This window comes from Amphiprion ocellaris, chromosome 10 (genome assembly GCF_022539595.1).
Source record: "Amphiprion ocellaris isolate individual 3 ecotype Okinawa chromosome 10, ASM2253959v1, whole genome shotgun sequence".
In the NCBI taxonomy this organism is placed as follows: domain Eukaryota; kingdom Metazoa; phylum Chordata; class Actinopteri; family Pomacentridae; genus Amphiprion; species Amphiprion ocellaris.
The window spans coordinates 20,368,814-20,387,783 of NC_072775.1; the positions used below are offsets into that span (position 1 = coordinate 20,368,814).

An 18,970-nucleotide genomic window follows, 5' to 3' on the forward strand; every position below is an offset into this window, starting at 1 on the left:
AGGCTGAAGTGTTGGTTAAGGTGTGAGCGCTGTCAGGATCTGTTTAAAATAGAAGTGAGAAACATTATCACTTGCAGGCCATATAAATACACAACTAACAAGGCAAAATAACATCATTTTTAACATCTTTTGGTGAGATAAACAGCTTATATTTTGTGACTCAAATGCCAGGTTTCTCATATTAAACTGTGGCAGTATACCAAAGCTGTTTTTAATATAATATACATGTAACAAAAATGGGTCTTCTTCTGTTCTATCTGGATGCACTGATGTATTTTATGCGACAAAGATGTACTGAATGTAAGGGAGAGAGCTGATTCCACACAGTAGAACACATAGACATCAAAAGACAGGCTTCAAAGTCAGTTACATAATGAAGTGCCCACACACTGCACTGCTCTCTATAGCTCTGTTGTGCCCCATCACCTTTGGTGTGTATGACCTACAAAGAAGAGCTTTCAGAATCACATTCTTTAAAGTCTTTGCTCGAAAACAGTTCAGGTTGAAGTGTTGATTGTCAGAGCTGCTGAGTTGCTATGATAAATCATCATAAATCTGAATCTGCCAAATTGAGCATCTGAGCAACCGTCGCAGCTCGTAATTTGGTGTCTGATTTTCTTGTTGGAACATCAAAAGGCCTCAGGAAGGGAGAAGCTGGCTGTAACCAAAGTGTGACTTCTGGGGGAGTATTTGCATTTTGTCATTTGAGTGTGGGCCTTTGCACCGCTCCACTGTATATATGTCACTGTGATCCGTCCTCCACAACAACAACGCTTTATTGAAATGCATGCAGGGGTCTCTAGTGAAAGTCAGGGTGAAACTCAGGACATAAAATCAAAAGAGGACACTGATTGCAATTAGGCCCATTGTCTCCCATTTATATGGTTATTGGATGGTGCCACTTGCAGTCTGGTGGCGTCAAAGTTCTCACAGTCAGGATGCCATCTCTCCCACTGGAGCCGCCGTAGCCTCCTCTGGCAACTATCTGCTAACAATGTTCATCTCACTTGGGTGACAAAGCTGCGAGGAGGGTCTGGCTGAAGGGAAGGGCCCATTTCCTTCAGCTAAAACACAACGTTGCTGCAGGGCCGGGGTTTCTGTCCATCCTGTGATCTGTTTCATGTTTTGTACTTGTTTTCTCCCATTCAGATGGTGTGAAAAATGTCAAAGGTCGAGGTGTGGAATGAGCTGCTGACACCCTCCCAGTCACTAAACCAAACCTGAAACTAGCAGGTTCCCAGGAGCTCCTGCACAGCAGTCTGCAGCATGTCTTTATCGATTTCCCGTCATAAGGCAGGGTTTAAATGCCATAGCATTTTTATGAATGTCTCTGAGAATAAGTGCACCCAAGTAATGAGTTCTGTTCGTTGGACAAACTGTGACAGACAGCTTAAAATAGAGTTTGATGTGGGGGTGGGCAGACTAATGAATCCGCATGAATGAGAACGGAAGGGTATCACTTTTTGTGGTGCTTCCACTCTGAAGGGGGTGTGTATCAATCTTTCTGTGTGATAATGGGGTTAGATAGCAGTGAGACCTGGCCTCTGGTGGTGACATTGTTGCAGGGCTCAAAGACTATCAGGGGTCCAGCGGCTGAGCTGGAGCACTGGTGGGTTCTATTCACACCCAGCCCCTAATCTATCTTGAGATCAGGTCTTTCTCCTCAACAAAGCTCCATCTATTTCTAAACTCTCATCACTAAGATCTTTTTTCTGTTATTATTGTTTCTCAAAAAGCACAGCTGGCCTCTGCAGTCTCTCAAAGGAATCAAATTATTAGTCCAGCCTTATTTTTCCGTCTTTCGTCCCATGACAAATCCACAGCCCGTGTTTGGGCATTATGGCCTTAATCTATTAGTGCTCATGACTGGCAGCACATCTACATACCAAGTATGTAACTGTGATTAGATTTTCTATTTTCTGCTTAAATAAAATCAATGGAATTCACCTATATTAGCCAGAGCAGACAGACACATTGTTTCCTTAATGTGTAAACAGGAACTCTGGATAATTTAGTGTTCCTTTGCATTTAAAACGGCAGCTACATCAAAGCATGGAATTGCTTGTTAGTTGATAAGGCCTTGCAAAATCTAATAATTAAAAAAGGAAATTGGATTCTTTTCTTCAGGGGCTATACATAGTGAGCATAAGATGGCAAACACTTTCCTTGTGTGTAAAGAACAATAACAGCAGATTTATTGATGGTTCACACGTGACTATCATTTGCACTGTCTATGTGCTGTCAATTAGAGCTGAAGATCTCTGATTTATAGCATCATCTCTTATCCTCCTGCCACCTTCCTAATGTCCACATTCAAAATGAGGGCAGAGAATACCCACAAACTGATTTAAAACTAAATGTATAGACAGAATTTCCATGATATGAAGGATTTTTCAAGTCTATCTGTTTAAGATTTGATCAACTTGACTTCATCTCTCCACGCCCCTTAATTCAGCTGTGGAGAAAGATCATGACAAACTTTCATGGGAATTGTATTACTGCAGTTCTTTTGTGTAATTACCAGTTCAAGGAAAATGCACATTTCAAATGTGATTTACAACCCAGCAGGAAATGTGAAAATTGCGCATATCGGTATTGCTAACCGTGAGATTAATATTGCAAAGTCTGCACAGAAAAGACGTGCAATCTTTTATATTTTCAGAGCAAAACATGACTTTTAAATATTATCTAAATTAATGCTCTACAGTAAACCGATCTTCCAAAGCTGAATCTGACCAATAACTACGTTTCATTCATTATTCCGACCATAACAAATAATCCAATGAAAATAAGAGCAGAAAAGAGGATAACATTTTTTTTTGGAAAACATACAAAAGTTTTTTTTTTTTTTAAAAACTGCATATTGTGTTTGTCTTTCTGTAGTGATCCATACATGTCCAAAAAATAAACCAATCAAAGCCAAAGGTATCACTGGTAGACTACAACAAAGTCCTTCATTTGGATGGTTTCTTTCGAGATTTATTTTGAAAGGTTGTGTTCAACATCCAATGCATTTGATGCCTGAAAACGCAAGACAACGTTACTAATTTATTTCATCACTGAAATATAAGTGCTACAATTACACACACAGATATTTACTCTGTGTGACGATCGTGCTTGTTTGTCTGTCTGTCTGTCTGTCTGTCTGTCTGTCTGTCTGTCTGTCTGTCTGTCTGTCTGTCTGTCTGTCTGTGGGCAACATTACTCAAAAACAGACTTACAGCTTTGGATGAAATTTTTAAGGAAAGTTCAGAAATGACACAAGGATCACCTGATTAGATTTTGGCAGTGACGTGGTTTTTAGTCTGGATCCACGGATTTGTTAAAGATTTCTGTATCATTGCGAGATAGTTGCATGGCATCATTGTAACTATGGCAACAAGTGAACGCTACGTCAGCTGCCTGCTGACGATCACATGATTGTGATTCTACTACAAATCGACTGCTGTGGATTTATCAGGACTTACCCATTGGAAATCATACAATGACTGAGTATCCTTGGCAGAGTACCGCACTCAGAGTGCTTTTCTTGTTTAAATATGTGATTTGTCCACAGTACATAGTGGCCTCTCATTAGCTAAGACAAGACATTTCATTGAAACAGTTAGCTTAGTTACCTGGTGCTCACGAATAAAAAAAATAGTCAGCATTAATGATTTTCATCACATATAAAGTTCAGTCATACAAATTTTGGTTGTTTATGTTGTTTTATTTTGGTGTTACAGAGTTAACTTTTAGAAATCTACTACAGGCAGTAGGACAAACAGTACCTGTGTGCAGTCAGTGAAAAAAACAAAACAAAACAAAAAAAAAAACCAGATGAGGTAAAAAGGCTACAGCGTTACAAGTCACAACACTGTTTCAAAAATGTATTTCTGCAAATATATACTTTTACTTACTAATATGTACATAGCATGAAATAAATAATTATAAAAAAAACTTTTAGAAATTCATAAAAACGCAAGAACTAGTTTGTACAAAACTTTGGATTTAAAGACTTAACAAAACAAGAAAAAAGAACATAACCAAATTGTCCACATAAGCAATCACACACATATAAAGTGTACAGTAATAAATGCAAGATATCACATCTTGTACTGATAACAGATGTTGTGTAGTTTATTAAGGATGACTTAAAATGTGAAACTGATTATGGCTGTTCATTGATATTTTCAGTCATGATGTAATGTAATTGTGGTTGGGCAATTTTGAACAAAATCCAAGAACTATACATGCCTGAGACATAGTAGTACATTGGCTGTAAACAATATTTGATGAGAAACTGTACACTGATGGTATGCACACGTTTTCATGAACATTACGTAACTTTCTGTCTCGGCTTTCAGTAGTTTTTTATTTTCAGTAGTCATTTTGCCAAATAAATAAATACTGTTTTGTACTTCTTTTCAAATTAAAGGAGAGCAACATGAATATTATTTGCCCTGATGTTTAGCATCATAACAAAATCATAAGCAACTAAAATAACATATCAAACTCTATTTTGGTCTATTTGGTTAAATGGGAATTACTGTATGCAAGAATTAGTCAAACTTCACTTTTTTTCCTTTTTTTTTTTTTTTTTTAACCAAACTACATATAATAGATTTCTTTCACGGAAAGAATTGACACATGCAAAATAACATACATATAACATAGATGAACAAAGACTTACTATACGTAAGGACCTAAACACAGGCATACACACACATACATACACATATTATCTTAGCAGCATTAAAATAAGGGAAGTATTGATAGTTTCAGCGATGCCGCTCGTTGTTTAGTTTGGGGAACAAGAAGCCACAGCTAGTAATCATCACATGCACAGGTTTTGGTCGTCATTTTACAGCTACTGCAAATTACATTGCATAATACAGAACTTATATGATGCAGCTTTGTTTGCCATCTCTGTTTTATTTCACCAGGGTGTACACTTCTATCTGATCATAATGTCAGAACAAAAGGATATTACTTGTGTATGAAGGAAACAACAATATAGTGGGAATTTCCCTTTTATAAATAACAGCTTTCCCCACGCTGAGTCACATGACACACTGCTAATACTGTTAAAAACAAGGAGAACATGCTTCATATTTCTCAACGGGACACAAGTGCTGATCTTTCAGACTCACTTACAGCTCTCTGACCATCACAGATTTACTGGTGGGAGGAGGAGAGGCTTCTTTTCTTGTCTTTGGTCATAAATCTCAATGTTGTTCAAAGTGTTGTTACTCTTTAGAAATAGCTTCAGGTGTTTCAGGAAGAAGAAGAAAAATGTGCAGACTGTGTCTATTCTTTTTTCACTCATGTTCAGTGGATGTGGCTCATGTCTACTCTCAAATAAAATTAGTCGTTTAAAGCAGATATTAACTCGTTAGCTTAAGAATTTGAGAATATGTAAACACATTACAGCAAATAACTACATTCACTCAGGTGCAAGTGCATTCTTACACAGACATCAGTAACATGAAACACTATGAAACAAAAACTCACTCGCGCAGTGATCGTGTTAGTTTTCAGATATACTCATACATACTAATAATATTGAGGAGGAGAACGCATGCTGTTGAGTGTCTGATCGTGTACAATGTTGATTAAACACTGAAGAAAATGTTCATTTTCAATGAAATTTCCTTTTCGTTCCATACTCACGAAAGCATTGGCAGTGCTGTGCTATTCTCAACAAAATGAAACTACTTAGAACACAGGAAGAAAAGTCACCAATATGGTGTTTGTCATTTAACCAACAGTTCTTCTTTCCTACATCAGCACTTTTCGCCGCTAGAGATATCAACATTTTTGCCAGTGTCTCCACCATCACAGCTCATAAAGGCGATGCTTTCAGATATCAACATCTACTCCACTGTTTCGGCTGACTGAGGCAGAGACTGGCTCTTTGTAGCAACACGGCACAAAGCACAAGCAGCTGTGTCTGATAGGTCAGACAGCTCTACAGTCCCTCATGTCTTATACCTGCTTTTGTTCTTCTGCCTGCTGGAGTCTTTAAATTTTGGTGATTAAAGATGAGAACCTCTCCGTCTCTATTTGCAGGTGTGCACGTCGTAGACTCTCACACACTCCTGACAGCTGACGTAGCAGCACCAGTGGAAAATGCAATGACACTTCTCTTTTCTCTTCTCAGTCCTGGTGTTGTGACCTCTGCCACAGCACAGAAGGTCACAGCCGTCTATGCCGTGCGATGTCAGGTTGCAGATTCGGTCCCGGGTGCCAAAGGAGCCCGTCTCCGGATTGGGGTCGCAGAAATTGGGTGAGCTTTCATAATAAACCAGGTCGCGCTCTGTTGGGGGCTTGAAGTAGTTGTACTTGGGTCTCAGGGTCTCCACCCATCCACGGGACTCCTTATGTTTCTCGACCACCATCTCCGAGGCGCTGTCATACTTATCCTTCATGTAGTCACCAATAACTCGGAAGTCAGGCTGAGACCACCAGCACGTCTTCACCTCACAGCTGCCTGAGAGCCCATGGCACTTACACTTCAGAAACATGTTGTCGTTCAGGGACTACAGACAAACAAAAGCACTGTGTTAACAAAGCAACCGAAAGTAGAACTGCTACCACATCATTCGCAAAAGCAGCTTAAAGAAAACTAACCATTCTTCCTGCCTCGTTGTTATGGCGGTTCATTGCTGAGCGTGCGTCAGGCCGATTCTCCCTTGCATCAGCAAACTCCCGGGACACCATGCTCCCAAACTCCACGTCCTCGCTGCAGCCACCCCACTTCCAGCCCTCTCCAGGGGGGCCCTTGTGACGCGTATCACATCCGCAGATAGTAGCTGAACCCTCAGCGCAGGCACGGGTCACTGCGAATGCCACTCCCGCTGAGGCAATGGCATGAACAAAAGCTGACTCTCGAGTGGCTGGAAAAGAATGGCAGATCTGTAAGACATACTGTAGGCAACATCCAGCAGAGAAACACCATTTCTGAAGTAAATAATCACATCTGCCACTTGAACAATGAGTTTTTTGATGCTAACGTCTGTTTTCTGAATCAAAGTTATAGCTATAATTCATTTTTAAAAATGTAGGTCACCACTTGTTTACATGCATATATGCTTGTATTTGCTCTTGTCTAACTGCATAAACAAAAACAAGACAAGATCAAACAAACTATATATACTGACTCCATTATTACTGTTGGCTACGTGTGTTTAGGTTGTATCTACCAATGTGTACCAGTGTGTGGGTTCATTCAGCCCACACATCAATCGTCCTGTCTCTGAATAAGGCCAGCAAGGCCTCAATGTCTCTGTCTGACATAGCTAACGGATGAGTCAGAGGGATCAGGATCTTCCAGAGAGATGAGAGGAAGAGACGAGCCTGACAGGCCTATAATTAAGAGACTCAATTAAGCTTTTGAAAGGTTAGGAAACAGACTCACACTGAGGGGACAATACATACAGACAACATGGAGATGAGTCTTTAGTGACCAGATATGCAGAACTAAAGGAGACTACATATTGGAAAGAAAGATACTTTTCTTGTGTCTTTCTTTACCAGCTGCTTTAATCCACGAAGATTTGAAGCTACATATGCGTATAACTGTTTACAGGTAGCCAAAGTCTGAATGGGTTAACAGGATTCATTATGTCGGGAAGTTTGCTTTAAATATATGTACTCATAATCTTGCACAATCACAAGAGAAAGCAGACAAAACAAAGAGTGCATGAAACAGGAAACACTAGGACTAAATATAATGTAAACTAGAGCAAAGAAATACACAGACATGGTTAAAGATCAGTAGCAGAATCTGGGATGGTGTGTGTACACGTGTTTGAGAGAAACAGTGCATGTTTCTGTCTAAAGAACAAAAACGATAGAGGGAAAGGAAGAAAAGAAAGAAGGAAGGCGTATCAAGCTAAAGGGAGTAGGAGCTCCTCCCTTACAGCAGGTTCCAACCAGTTTGAGGACTAAGGGGCATTAGAAACAATGATGCAAGAGAAAAGGTCTACTGGCATCCTCCACCACCCATTTCATACCACTGCTGAAGGCTTCTAATGTTCACAATACACCTAAACCTCTGCTCTCCTTCCTCGGATCCCGCTTTCTGCAGCCAACTCAGATCATTTCACTTGATATTATTTTGTTTTCTCGGCAAATCAAGGCAGCTGATGATCGCAAAATGTAAAGGACAACATGAGGAAACTGTCTCAGTGGTTAATTATATTTTGCCACGCATGATCTAAAACCGACAGAGTATGACCTTCATGTTTATAAATTTGGAGTTATGACTGAATTGAAGTGAATGTCTGAGGTGTTCATTTTATCATAATCTTAAATGTCAAGTTATTTTTAAAACAGATTCCATTTCAGGGTCTGATTGTGTAACTCAAAATTGTGCCAGAAAAAAACTTCTCCCAGTACACACAACTAACTGGAACTATTTGAACCAATACTTGGCTTTCACTTTAGTGAGATTCTTCTTTGTTAAATAAGACAATATCATCAGCATAGACATTCATTTAATTTAGCTCACCACAGAATGTCTTTATTTCTGACAAAAAACATAAAGAATGTGGATGTAAATTGGAACCCTCAGGAATGCCTCGGGAAATTACAGATGAGTGACAATGATACTGCAGAGCGTAATAGGATGGAGGAGTGAAAATGGGAAAAAGAGGATTATCTTGATGAAATGAGCAAAGGATTTGTAGTAGGGCAAATATAAAATGTCCTGGCATCTCTGTGTGAGACTGGAGGGGCTAACCTAGAAAAAAGATTATCTATGGAGGTGTATCAGGTCATAGATTTCTTGTGATAAGCCCCCATTTTAGAAGAAAGTGCCCTTCCAACTAATGAAAAATACTGCACAACTTTAAATGATAGTGCATAAAACTTCCACTCAATTTGCACCTGAGCATATGAGCCATGAAATTCACCTCAATGCCACATTGAAATCTGGTGTCAATACAAAGGCATATTTTAAGGTGGTATCAGTTTGGACCATTTACCCATGACAGTATGATAGCAAAAGTCATCAGAAGGAATTGATTAAAACTTCATCAAACTACTACTGGCAAAACAAATCACTCTTGGTATTTTATACAATATAGTGTCAACATCTGGGGTTGAATACACCTGTAATACCATTTACTTCACCTAGTAACACCACCTATTCCACTGGTTCCACTTCTTTTTTTTTAGGTTTATGACCAATTTATGGTATTTAAGGACACTTTATCTCAGACAATGCTTTTCCGCCAAACTTTGCCAGACCCTGGCAGGCCAAGTGGTCCCTACAACCTGCTGGGGGGTTGAATCCCCTATTGTGCTGCCACTGTCACGCTGTGTTAGTCCCACAATGGACCCAGATATTTTATATGAAATTTGCCCTGGCCAGTGATTAGTGGGGACCAAGTTAAGTCATAGCAACAGAGAACTATGCATTGGCTGGACCCCGCTTGTCGGCAGACAGGGAAATCCCTATTCAAATGGTTTAATAAAACAATCTAAAGGGCGTGTGAATGGGGAAAAGCACTTTTTCTCCTGCTTAATCTCATGGTTGCGAAGATATTGTGCTCTGAGCAGTGCCCAGCAGGGAGTGGGGCTAAGGTCCCCCCATCAACTCCATTTACCACACCCTTTCTTTCTTTCTTGCCCAGAGTTAATGATATACTGGTGCGCTAGCTTCCCTCCCCCAGCATGGAGAGACATACGTCTCATGAAAAGCAGAGACCTCTTAGCTCATCCTAAATAGTTACACTTTCTCTTCCTCAGGTCATAGGTCGTAACCAACATCCCCTGACCTTTTCCTGCTTAGTTTAGATGAGACTTGATGATTTAGGGTAATTTATTAGGTGTATTTCCTGCAATACAAAGCTGCTGGTTCAGGGTAGATGTACCTACATAGAATGCAGGTTAGACAAACCAGAAGCAGAATAGCACAAAACTTTGCAGGTCTCTTTGCTTGTTTTAAATATTACATAAGAGGACTTTCCTATGCGTCTCATTTTAATGTAATGGTTTCAAGGGGAATAGTGACGGTGCATGTCTCTGCCTGTATGGGAGGTAACACCTGGGAAACTGTGACTGTCCACTTTTTGTAGCAAAGTTACCCTTACTAATTCTATCGTATGACTCATAAACTGGGGCTTGATTTAGTACGTAGGTGTTCTGTAAATACCAAGAATGCCGAAACCGCTCTGGGATCGGCTCTGCGGACTAAGAACACCTGCGCAGCTTTCTATTACCTTTCATCACAGGCAGATTCCAGCGGTGCATGTTTTGACACTTTAGTTAATGTAAATTAATGAGCGCTGACGCAGACATGGCCTAGAGGTAGGGTTTGTGATTTGGGGTGTGGAGATAGATAGAGAGAGAGCGATGTAGAGAGAGGTTCAGAGATGAAGACCATGTCTGTTATAAAGGCAGGAGTAACTTTACTTTTAGATGAATGTTTATGTGTGGTCCAACCAGTGTGTTATAACATTAGGCATAAGCATTTCTATGTGTATTTGACAACAGGCTGTGTAAGTGATCAAAGAAAACCATAGTGTTTCAAGTGTTTCATTCATTCTCTTTTAGCTGTAATCTTGAATTAGTTCACAAAGTTGTCTTTCCTTCCTCCAGTGCTGTGTCTTAATCCACCACTGTAAAACAAACTTCCAGTGTCCTCAGTGTAGGTGAGGTGGACTCTGATGGGATAACTGACAGTAACTAAGCCTCTGAAGCAAATAAAGGTGCCCACTATTCCTTTCAGCATTGGCTACAAAAAAGGCAGGAGGAAACTGACATACAACAGTCTGAATTGCAGACAAACAGACACCAGTGAGGACAATGGCCCTGTTGCACAGACAAACACTAGCATCAATCAAATCCAATGAAATGGAAGCCCTCTCCTACTAAGCCCTATCAAAGGCTTGTGAGCCTCTGAGCCACTCTCCTTGGCCTCTGACAATGGCACTTAATCCAGCCACTTTGACCTCTCACATTATTAAGGGCCCGAGTGACCTTAATCCAATCAAAATGATTTACTAAATCCCAGTAGCTGCCTTCTCTTTCCAGTCAGTACCCCTGCAATTTAGGCCTGGGAGGGGAGGCAGTGGGAAAGATGTGGTGGCATTTTGCACCACAATAGGCTTGGGATTGAGAACCCCTATCGCTAGCCACCTACTTGAGCTCAAGTCTCTTCTATCAACTGGCTCAAGAGTTTATTAAAAGCAATTGCCCTGACTGACCTCCAACCCCTCGCGTTTGCATCAATCTTCTGTAAACTAGGTGACTAGCTTAGATCCTCCACCCTCATCCACTGCGTTCTGCTCTTGTTCTCGACTTTGAAGTGTATAGTTCATCATAGAAATCAGCAAGAAGCAACAATAGCAATGCCGGGATATTCTGAGAAATGTACCAATTTGCTTTCTAGCTGATCAATAGCAGTCTCATTTCTGTATGCTTAATATAAAGATACAGCCAACAGTTGGTTAGCTTAGCTTAGCACAGTGGCTTGAAACTGAGGGAATCTGTTAGCATGGCTCTATCCGAGGGGAACAAAACCTGCTATCGGCTTATAGGTAACACGTTATATCATGCTTGTTCAATTTGTATCAAGCACATTGACTCCTGAGTTCACTCAAGTATGGAATTACAAATAGATTTTCTTTCTTAGGTTTGTGGCTTGTTTTTATAAATTGTCTGTTGGAGAGTGGGGATTTCTATAGCTTGAACTCGTAGTTAGACACATACCTAAAAGTCATTATCGCATAATCTAATGGGAAAAAATGTATTTTGGAAGAACTCCGTAACACAGCTCAGTTCCAAATCTTGTGTAAGGTACTTCAGAGGAAAGTACAGCATTCACAGGGGATCCCCTCCTAAAGAAAACTCCAACAAGACAGAACTCACTCGACTAATTGTGTACATTATTTCATGCATACAGGCCCCATCAGAGCTTGTTCAGTCTAAAGTCTATTTAAACAAGGATTTGAATCAGCATAATGAATGGTGCACACAGGGAGTGCAGCTTTTCTAATGCAAATAGTGGATAAAGAGAATATAGAATTGTTAATGGAAGAGTTAATCAGCGTAGAGACACAATAAGTCACTTTTAGTTTTCATATTTTTAGGTGGTTTGAAGTAGCACAGATTCCCAAGAACTTTGCAGAGGATAATAACATCCTCAAACACAAATCTGGAGTCAGTGGGGACAGACAGCATATAGTCTAAGCCACTACTATGCTTAGCCACAGATTAGAGTTTTCTTTTTAAGATTTTTTAAACATAAAACTGGGTCTTGATGAAGCTACGTATCCTCATTTTGTGTTTCTCCAGAAAGTGTTGCTCTAATGTTTATATTTTTACTGGCAATGTAAATTTCTAACTGCTCTTTACTGCCATCACTGAATTCTGTTTTGCTACTGGTCAAGTAGCACTATTATTACTAAAAGTTAATATAAAGTTATTATTATAAATGCCAGTTAAACAATACACTATTTTTGCCAGACCTTTCAGGACTTTAAAATATGGATAAGGACAACTTGGATTGTAGCTTTGACTTCTGTTTAACACACCAGAGACAATAAGTCACCGAAACGACGAGACAAATCAAAACACCGGGAATTTTGGGAACGTGACACTACCTGTCTCTGGGCTTGACATATACTGACAAGTTATTGAAATGACAGACAAATACCGGGAAATGAGAGTCTGTGTGCCAGAATGCTCACGAGTGCTCTGTGGAATTTTACCTTTATCTAACACTGGCCCAAAAATAGCCAGATTGTCATTGACCGTGGTGCAGTTCCAGCGTCGGCCTCTGAACTGGTGCTGGCACTCCTGAATGCCAATCTTGACCCCCTCGGCCACACTGGGCATGATTTCCACATAGTTCCGGCAGAAACGCAGCTGTTTGGGCACCAGACCTGGTATGCTGCCACAAAGGATAGGTTGAGTCCCCAGTGATGAGTACTGGTGGCCCACTGCTAGTGACCTGCAACAGGAGAGGAAGTCACATTGTCAGTGCATTTTTGTAATTATATCTCATCTCCCTATCTGTCTGTGTCTTTATCTGCCGATATAACTCCTCTCAAGTGGGAGACTAATTTCCCTCTTGGTGCAGCGTAATGTTATGTCTGAGCAAACTTGATTGTGTGTGTTTATTTGCTGTATCAGATGCTACCATTAGGCCGTCGTCCTTTATCCCTTCAACTACCCTCTCTGCAGACACCTGGCCTTTGTGTGTATTGAAATTGCAGCCCTGCTACCGCAGAAGCAGCCAGTGTTTCTGTTTAAGATGAAAGTCCGCAATGCATCTAGAGGTCTTCATAGACCTTAAGCTGACAACTTGGAAAACTGCACCTTGTTATTAACTGTCCGCACACTTAACAGGCCTTCAGCTTAGGGTAATAAGAGTGCAAACCCAACATTGAAACTTCAGAGAGTGTATTAAGAGTAACACAGAACCCCCCCACCCCCACCCCTCCTCCTCCTTTTCTTTTTTCCTTTGAGGAAGGTATTCTGGGATACAACAAGTGCAAACTTGGTTCACTGATTACATCTCTCTGTCTTCATGCCTTTATTGCTTTCTCTCTGTCTTTATTTTCTGTGTCCTCTCAATTAGGACTTTGTGTAAGTAGTAATCATAGAAATGGGACATCCATTGTACCACTGCGCAGCATGTAATTGGACCAATTTTAAGAAACATTTTGCTGTATTTGGCTTGTACATCTGTGTTTCAGCATTTCCACGTCACATCACAGAGAGGCACACAGGTTTCAACTACGTTTCAACTAAGTTTACAAGCAATTAATGGGTTTCATCCAGACACAAAGTTCTTTATTCAAAGAAATACAATCACAATTTAAATTAATAAATTACCTCTTCTCTATAAATGCATTAACCACTGACTGGGGTGTTTGCCTTCTATGATAAGTTACCAAAATCAATATTGTGACTCTTTCATACTGTCACTGAACAGCCAGATTATTTAATAGCAGAGTTCCTGTTATTTTTGGCAAAAGCCCTGGAGAGTAGCTACAAAGTAGCTTGTTGGCAATCCAGACAGGTCCGTATTTCACATCAACTGTCTATTAAGGACGAAAACACTGGTATGGCAGCAGCTCTCTGACGATCCTCCCCTGAGTGATAAGGGCTTGATAACAGTAGCTTTTCCACAGAGGAAGCTCCAGAGCAGGTGTGCGGTGTTTTGCAGCTCACTTAGCTCAATATCTGCTGACCCGTTCACTGTTGTTCAAGGGCTAATTGCTGATCACAACAAGATTACCAAATTCCTGACACTGGCCCTCAGGCCGTGTTTTCTTTTTCTTTTCTTTTTCTTTAAACTCACAGCTTCCCAGAAAAAAGACCTCTTCAGCCAAATGACCCCATACTGACGGTTGGCAGTTTGCTTCCAATATGCTGACCTTGAATACCTCAATTAAGTCCTGAAATTTAAAGGCTGATTTCAGTCTGTTCACTTTCATTATTACATTTAAATTTAGTCTGTCAGGTGTCAAGGTGTTTGTGTGCCTCCAGCGGACCCTATGACTGAACCACTGTTATTTCCCCCAAGCGAACATTAGAGTAATGCTTCACATTGGTTTTAACAGAATTTCTTGCCCAATTTCTGCAGAATAGACCGCTGTAGACCGCTGTCATATATGAGGCATCCAGTAAGCAAGCAATGGCAAGTTCATAATGACTCCATAGGGAAATCACATTCGTCTGCAGTTTGTCTGCTACATCAGTAAACAAGTCTGCTCTGATGACAAATTGACCTTATTTTGCCCCCTGTCAATCCATCCACCCTGAAACTTGAGGCCAGATAATAAAATGGTGCAGAATTTTGGTTTGCCACTAACACACATAACAAACAGAGCAGAAAATGCAAGCAAAGACGTCATATTAATGAATTCCTCGGAGGTTCACCAACAGGAATTTTTTTCATGGGATTAAATAGAGGTCACACTCCAGTACCGCAGGTCTGCATCTTATAGATAGTTGTCTATTGTCAGTCTAGTCTTGTACCTTCTTAGTGTCTGTTTCCTCTACAGAGAAGAAAGATGTGCTATCTTTTAGGTTTGGCATTTTTCAACAACTGCATCTTTAAAACAGATTTTGTATGTCAGCCTGACGCCAAATGCATCTAAACAGCAGAAAATAGTGTAGATCATATCATCTCTTGTCAAGGAACATCATCTGAGGCCTGAGGGTGGGAATCTTTAATGACTCTTAGTGATTGTTATACCCATACCTGTGAGGACCAATTTGCATGCATTTCTGCCGGGTCATCTTCTCAAACCGTGTCACATAAAATCATCATGACTCAGTGCTGCTCCACTCATGCCTCTGTCTCAGAGGGGCTGAGTAATCTATGCCACTCTTCCTGTGTTAGGAAATGGCCTATGAGAGGAGGCAGGGCATGTTCCACCAGGGATGATTTATGATTATTTTAAGAAACTACTAAAGCACAGTGTTGCTGGATACCTGCTCCTACAGCTATTTAAACTACAACTGGCATTGCATGTGGTGTTTATATTTGAGGTATTTATTGAGTGTTTTGATTTCAATCTTTGTAATTCCTTTTGAAATATCCATTTACCTTCTCAGACCAGCGGCTCTATAGAGAATCTGATGTTCTGTATAACTACTGATGGACAAACAGAGTAGGAGATTCATGTTGTCAAATGAACGCTTCAGTGAAAATATTTGCAAATAAATACTTAAAACATGTATGATATTCCATTTTTGTCTCAGAACAGACTTTCCCCCTCTCATCTAAGTGTATCCAGCGCAGGTTTAATGCATATTTCAGCAAGCCCAAGCAGGGTGCCTTAGAATTACCACTTTACTTGTGGGCCCCGAGGCCTTGGAGCCGACTTTGACATCAAGAGAATATGTTTGGGAAAAGGAATGTGCGGCAAGCTTTCACCTCCAGGTATTTATCTTCTAAGGTGGGGTGGACTAGAGAAGGAGGTGGTGGGGTGGCGGGTGCAGCCAGGCTATGTCATGGCAGGTCGAGAAGAAACAGACATGAACCTGTCTTAGCGCTGATCCATGTCCCTGCAGACTACTATGGTGCAGAGCTTGAGTGTGATGAAGCTCCAATGGCCACTCGAAGGCAAGATGAGCAGTTTCTGTCAGCAAAACATCCCAAATTGCTGCTCGCAGAAGCGAAATCTCTTAAGATAACCGGCATGCTGTTTGCAAACACAGAGACAATGCAGGCGTATTGAGCGCGATCCAAAAGGAACCACGTTATTTGACTTGGGATGAGTTGCTATAAAACACAAAATACATATACAGTCTTTCAAGTCCAAAAAAAAAAAATTCAGTGTTACGTCAAGATAGCAGAACTGAAAGGTGACTTCATGTGCTGCTTTTGCAGTCGGAGATTGTTTGTCTTGCTTGTATTGCTCTCACTCTGTTGACTTGCCACACAGATGCTTCTGTAGCTTTTCATTCACTGACCTCCAAAATCAAACCATCAGCACAGAAGTTCACTCTTGGCTTGCTGCAGGCTTTCAGATATGACAGAATGGAAACCTGTCTTCCATTGTGTCATTCAGAGCTGACTCCACAAAAAATCGAGTAGAAAAAACAACTGCACAGATTGAAATTCAAGGTCTTTTTGTGTGTGTGTGTGTGTGTGTGGGGGGGGGGGGCATAAAGCTCATAAAGCACATAAAGTTCATCAGATATGCTAAACACTAAATAAGTAGGATCATAATAAAGCAGCAGTGCACTGATTTGGGTCAGTTTTTTCCCCCAACCATCTCTCAGTCCAGAGGGTTCACTGTTATATCACAATTTCCTTCCAGCTGAGTATGTAATTAGTTTCTCATCAGTCTTACCACCAGGGGACCCATTAAGTGAAGCAGATTAGGGTACACTCAATTTCTAAGCAGCCCCAAATATTGAATGATTTATTAGAAATCAGGCATCATTTGCTGTTTTTTTGTTATAAGCACAGTTGTGATTGGTGTGTGCAGCCGATGGATAAAGCCGGAACAGTAAGCAAAAAACAAGAGCTCCTTCGGAAGTTGCAACAGCCCAGTTATTTAAAAAAAAGTAAAATAGTGCTAATTTGCAGATTGTCACATCTTAATTTCTTAATTGTATGTCTAACTGGGCTGGTGCGTCATTAATGTACAGTCGCACTGGTGCATGAACTCATTGGTTCTTGTGTGATTTGATAAAATGCTGAAAAGACACATTAATGTCAGTGTCAGGCAGGTTTTTTTTTAAATCTTAAAGGACATGTGGAAGAAGCTGAACAATCAGATCAGTGTTGAACTGTTAGAGTGACAACAAATGACAACTTGGCAAGATGTGGGAGTAAAACCCTCAATTATCTTTTTGTTTATAGGGAAGAAAGAACCAAAATTCTGGTAAATAAAACAGATACTGTGACAAACATACTGATTAACTTCATGACATCATACTGAAATTTAATTCATATACAGCTTTTATTACCAGTATGTCTTTCATTGAACCCTGCAGGATTTCATCTTTGCTCTGTGCCACTTTGACCCCCCAACTACACACACACACGCACTCACGCACACGCACACACACACACATGCTCGTGAACAAACACACAAACTTTGCACCTGCTGCACTCTGAAAATAAAAATTGCTCTCGATCGAATTGCTGCAAATGTCGACAGCATTAAAAATAAACTTCACTCAGAAATCTGCTTTTTCCACAGTCAGTTTTGGTTTCATATATTTCAACATGTCTGCTCTACATTTTTCACACCGCTTGATCTAATTCTAAAGTCAACTTTTGCCCGTTTTTTATTCAAACGTTCCGCTGAAGTGAAACTGGACCAACTTTACCATCAGTGCGCACAAATGTCAGAGCAGGAATCACAGCTCTGAGCTCAAACTGACTCCAGAGGATCCCCACGTACCTCTCAGAGTTTAAATTCAACAGTTTGTCGTCGTTTGTCTGGAGAATAAAGAAAATCGAACTTACCACCAGATTGGATAGCTTGCCATGACATGTGTGAGCCCACAGAGCAGCAGGAAACATCCAAGGTATATCATCCTTAAAGTTTCGCAAAACATCTCCAGCAGAAAGCTTGCATGCGCGCTCATCCGCGCACATAGATTTAAGCAGAAGAGCAAAGATAAAAAAACTACACTGATGGATTTTTAATTTCTAGCCTCCAAAAGAAAAGAAAAAAACCCCGAAGGAAAATCTATCTTTCGCGACTACTCGTGGCAGAACTCGGGAGCCAAATATTAAAGTTAAAAGCTGCTTGCTTTTTTTTAGGACCCAATCAGCAGGTATCGCCAAAGGGGGAATTCTGATGATATGTTCCCTTGTTGGCTTGTCAGCCTGTTTGAACTCACACAGCAGAACGAGGTAATTTTAAGATGTGTTTTAGTGCTCATTGAGAATTGGTGGCATTAGCATGCAGTGTGTGTGTATATATAATGTTGTTTAAAGGAGAGAGGGAGGGTCTGGAGGATTTTAAATAGACATCGGAACCCCTGTGGATTGCGTAGCTATAACAACCTGTCCGGATTTCACTCCCTGGCTTGAAGCTTCTAAAATGCAGAAATAAATATGTGTGAATTGCTTAAGACCATAATTAAAGTCCGCAGCTCTTTATTTGTGCCTGTTTGTCATGAATGCAAAATTAGAAGTTTAGAAAAGTTCCTGAAGAGCTGATGGATTGAATAAAAATGGATAATTCTAAATAAATACTCAATAATTTAACGATTTGATTCACTTAAGCATTAATATGTGAAAGATCTCACGTTTTTTTTTGTTCCTTTTAGTTATACTCTGAAATTGTGAAATGACAAAACACTCTTTTTCAAGTTATTTTCGAGGTAAATTCGACAGATGTTTAAATATAGAGTTCATATTTTCAGCATTAAGAGAGGAAAGTTCTCCAGTCCAACTTATGAAGCTGTTATCTGCAGATAAGATAACAAAATCTCAGTCCAAAGAAAATATCCCATAAAATTGGCCAGCTCTGAGCTTTAATGGCAAATTGCATGT

General features: G+C 40.3%; 1 protein-coding gene across 1 annotated transcript; it reads right to left on the reverse strand.

The window, feature by feature from the left end:
* Window positions 1–3,694: 3,694 nt before the first annotated feature.
* wnt3a (wingless-type MMTV integration site family, member 3A) lies at window positions 3,695–18,376 on the reverse strand. Its single transcript, XM_023270372.3, has 4 exons — window positions 17,933–18,376; window positions 12,702–12,943; window positions 6,613–6,878; window positions 3,695–6,521 (listed from the first exon to the last, which is right to left on the reverse strand). The coding sequence occupies exons 1-4, from the start codon at window positions 18,052–18,054 to the stop codon at window positions 6,042–6,044; spliced, it is 1,110 nt and encodes a 369-aa protein (XP_023126140.1). The 5' UTR covers window positions 18,055–18,376; the 3' UTR covers window positions 3,695–6,041.
* Between the last annotated feature and the right edge of the window lie 594 nt (window positions 18,377–18,970).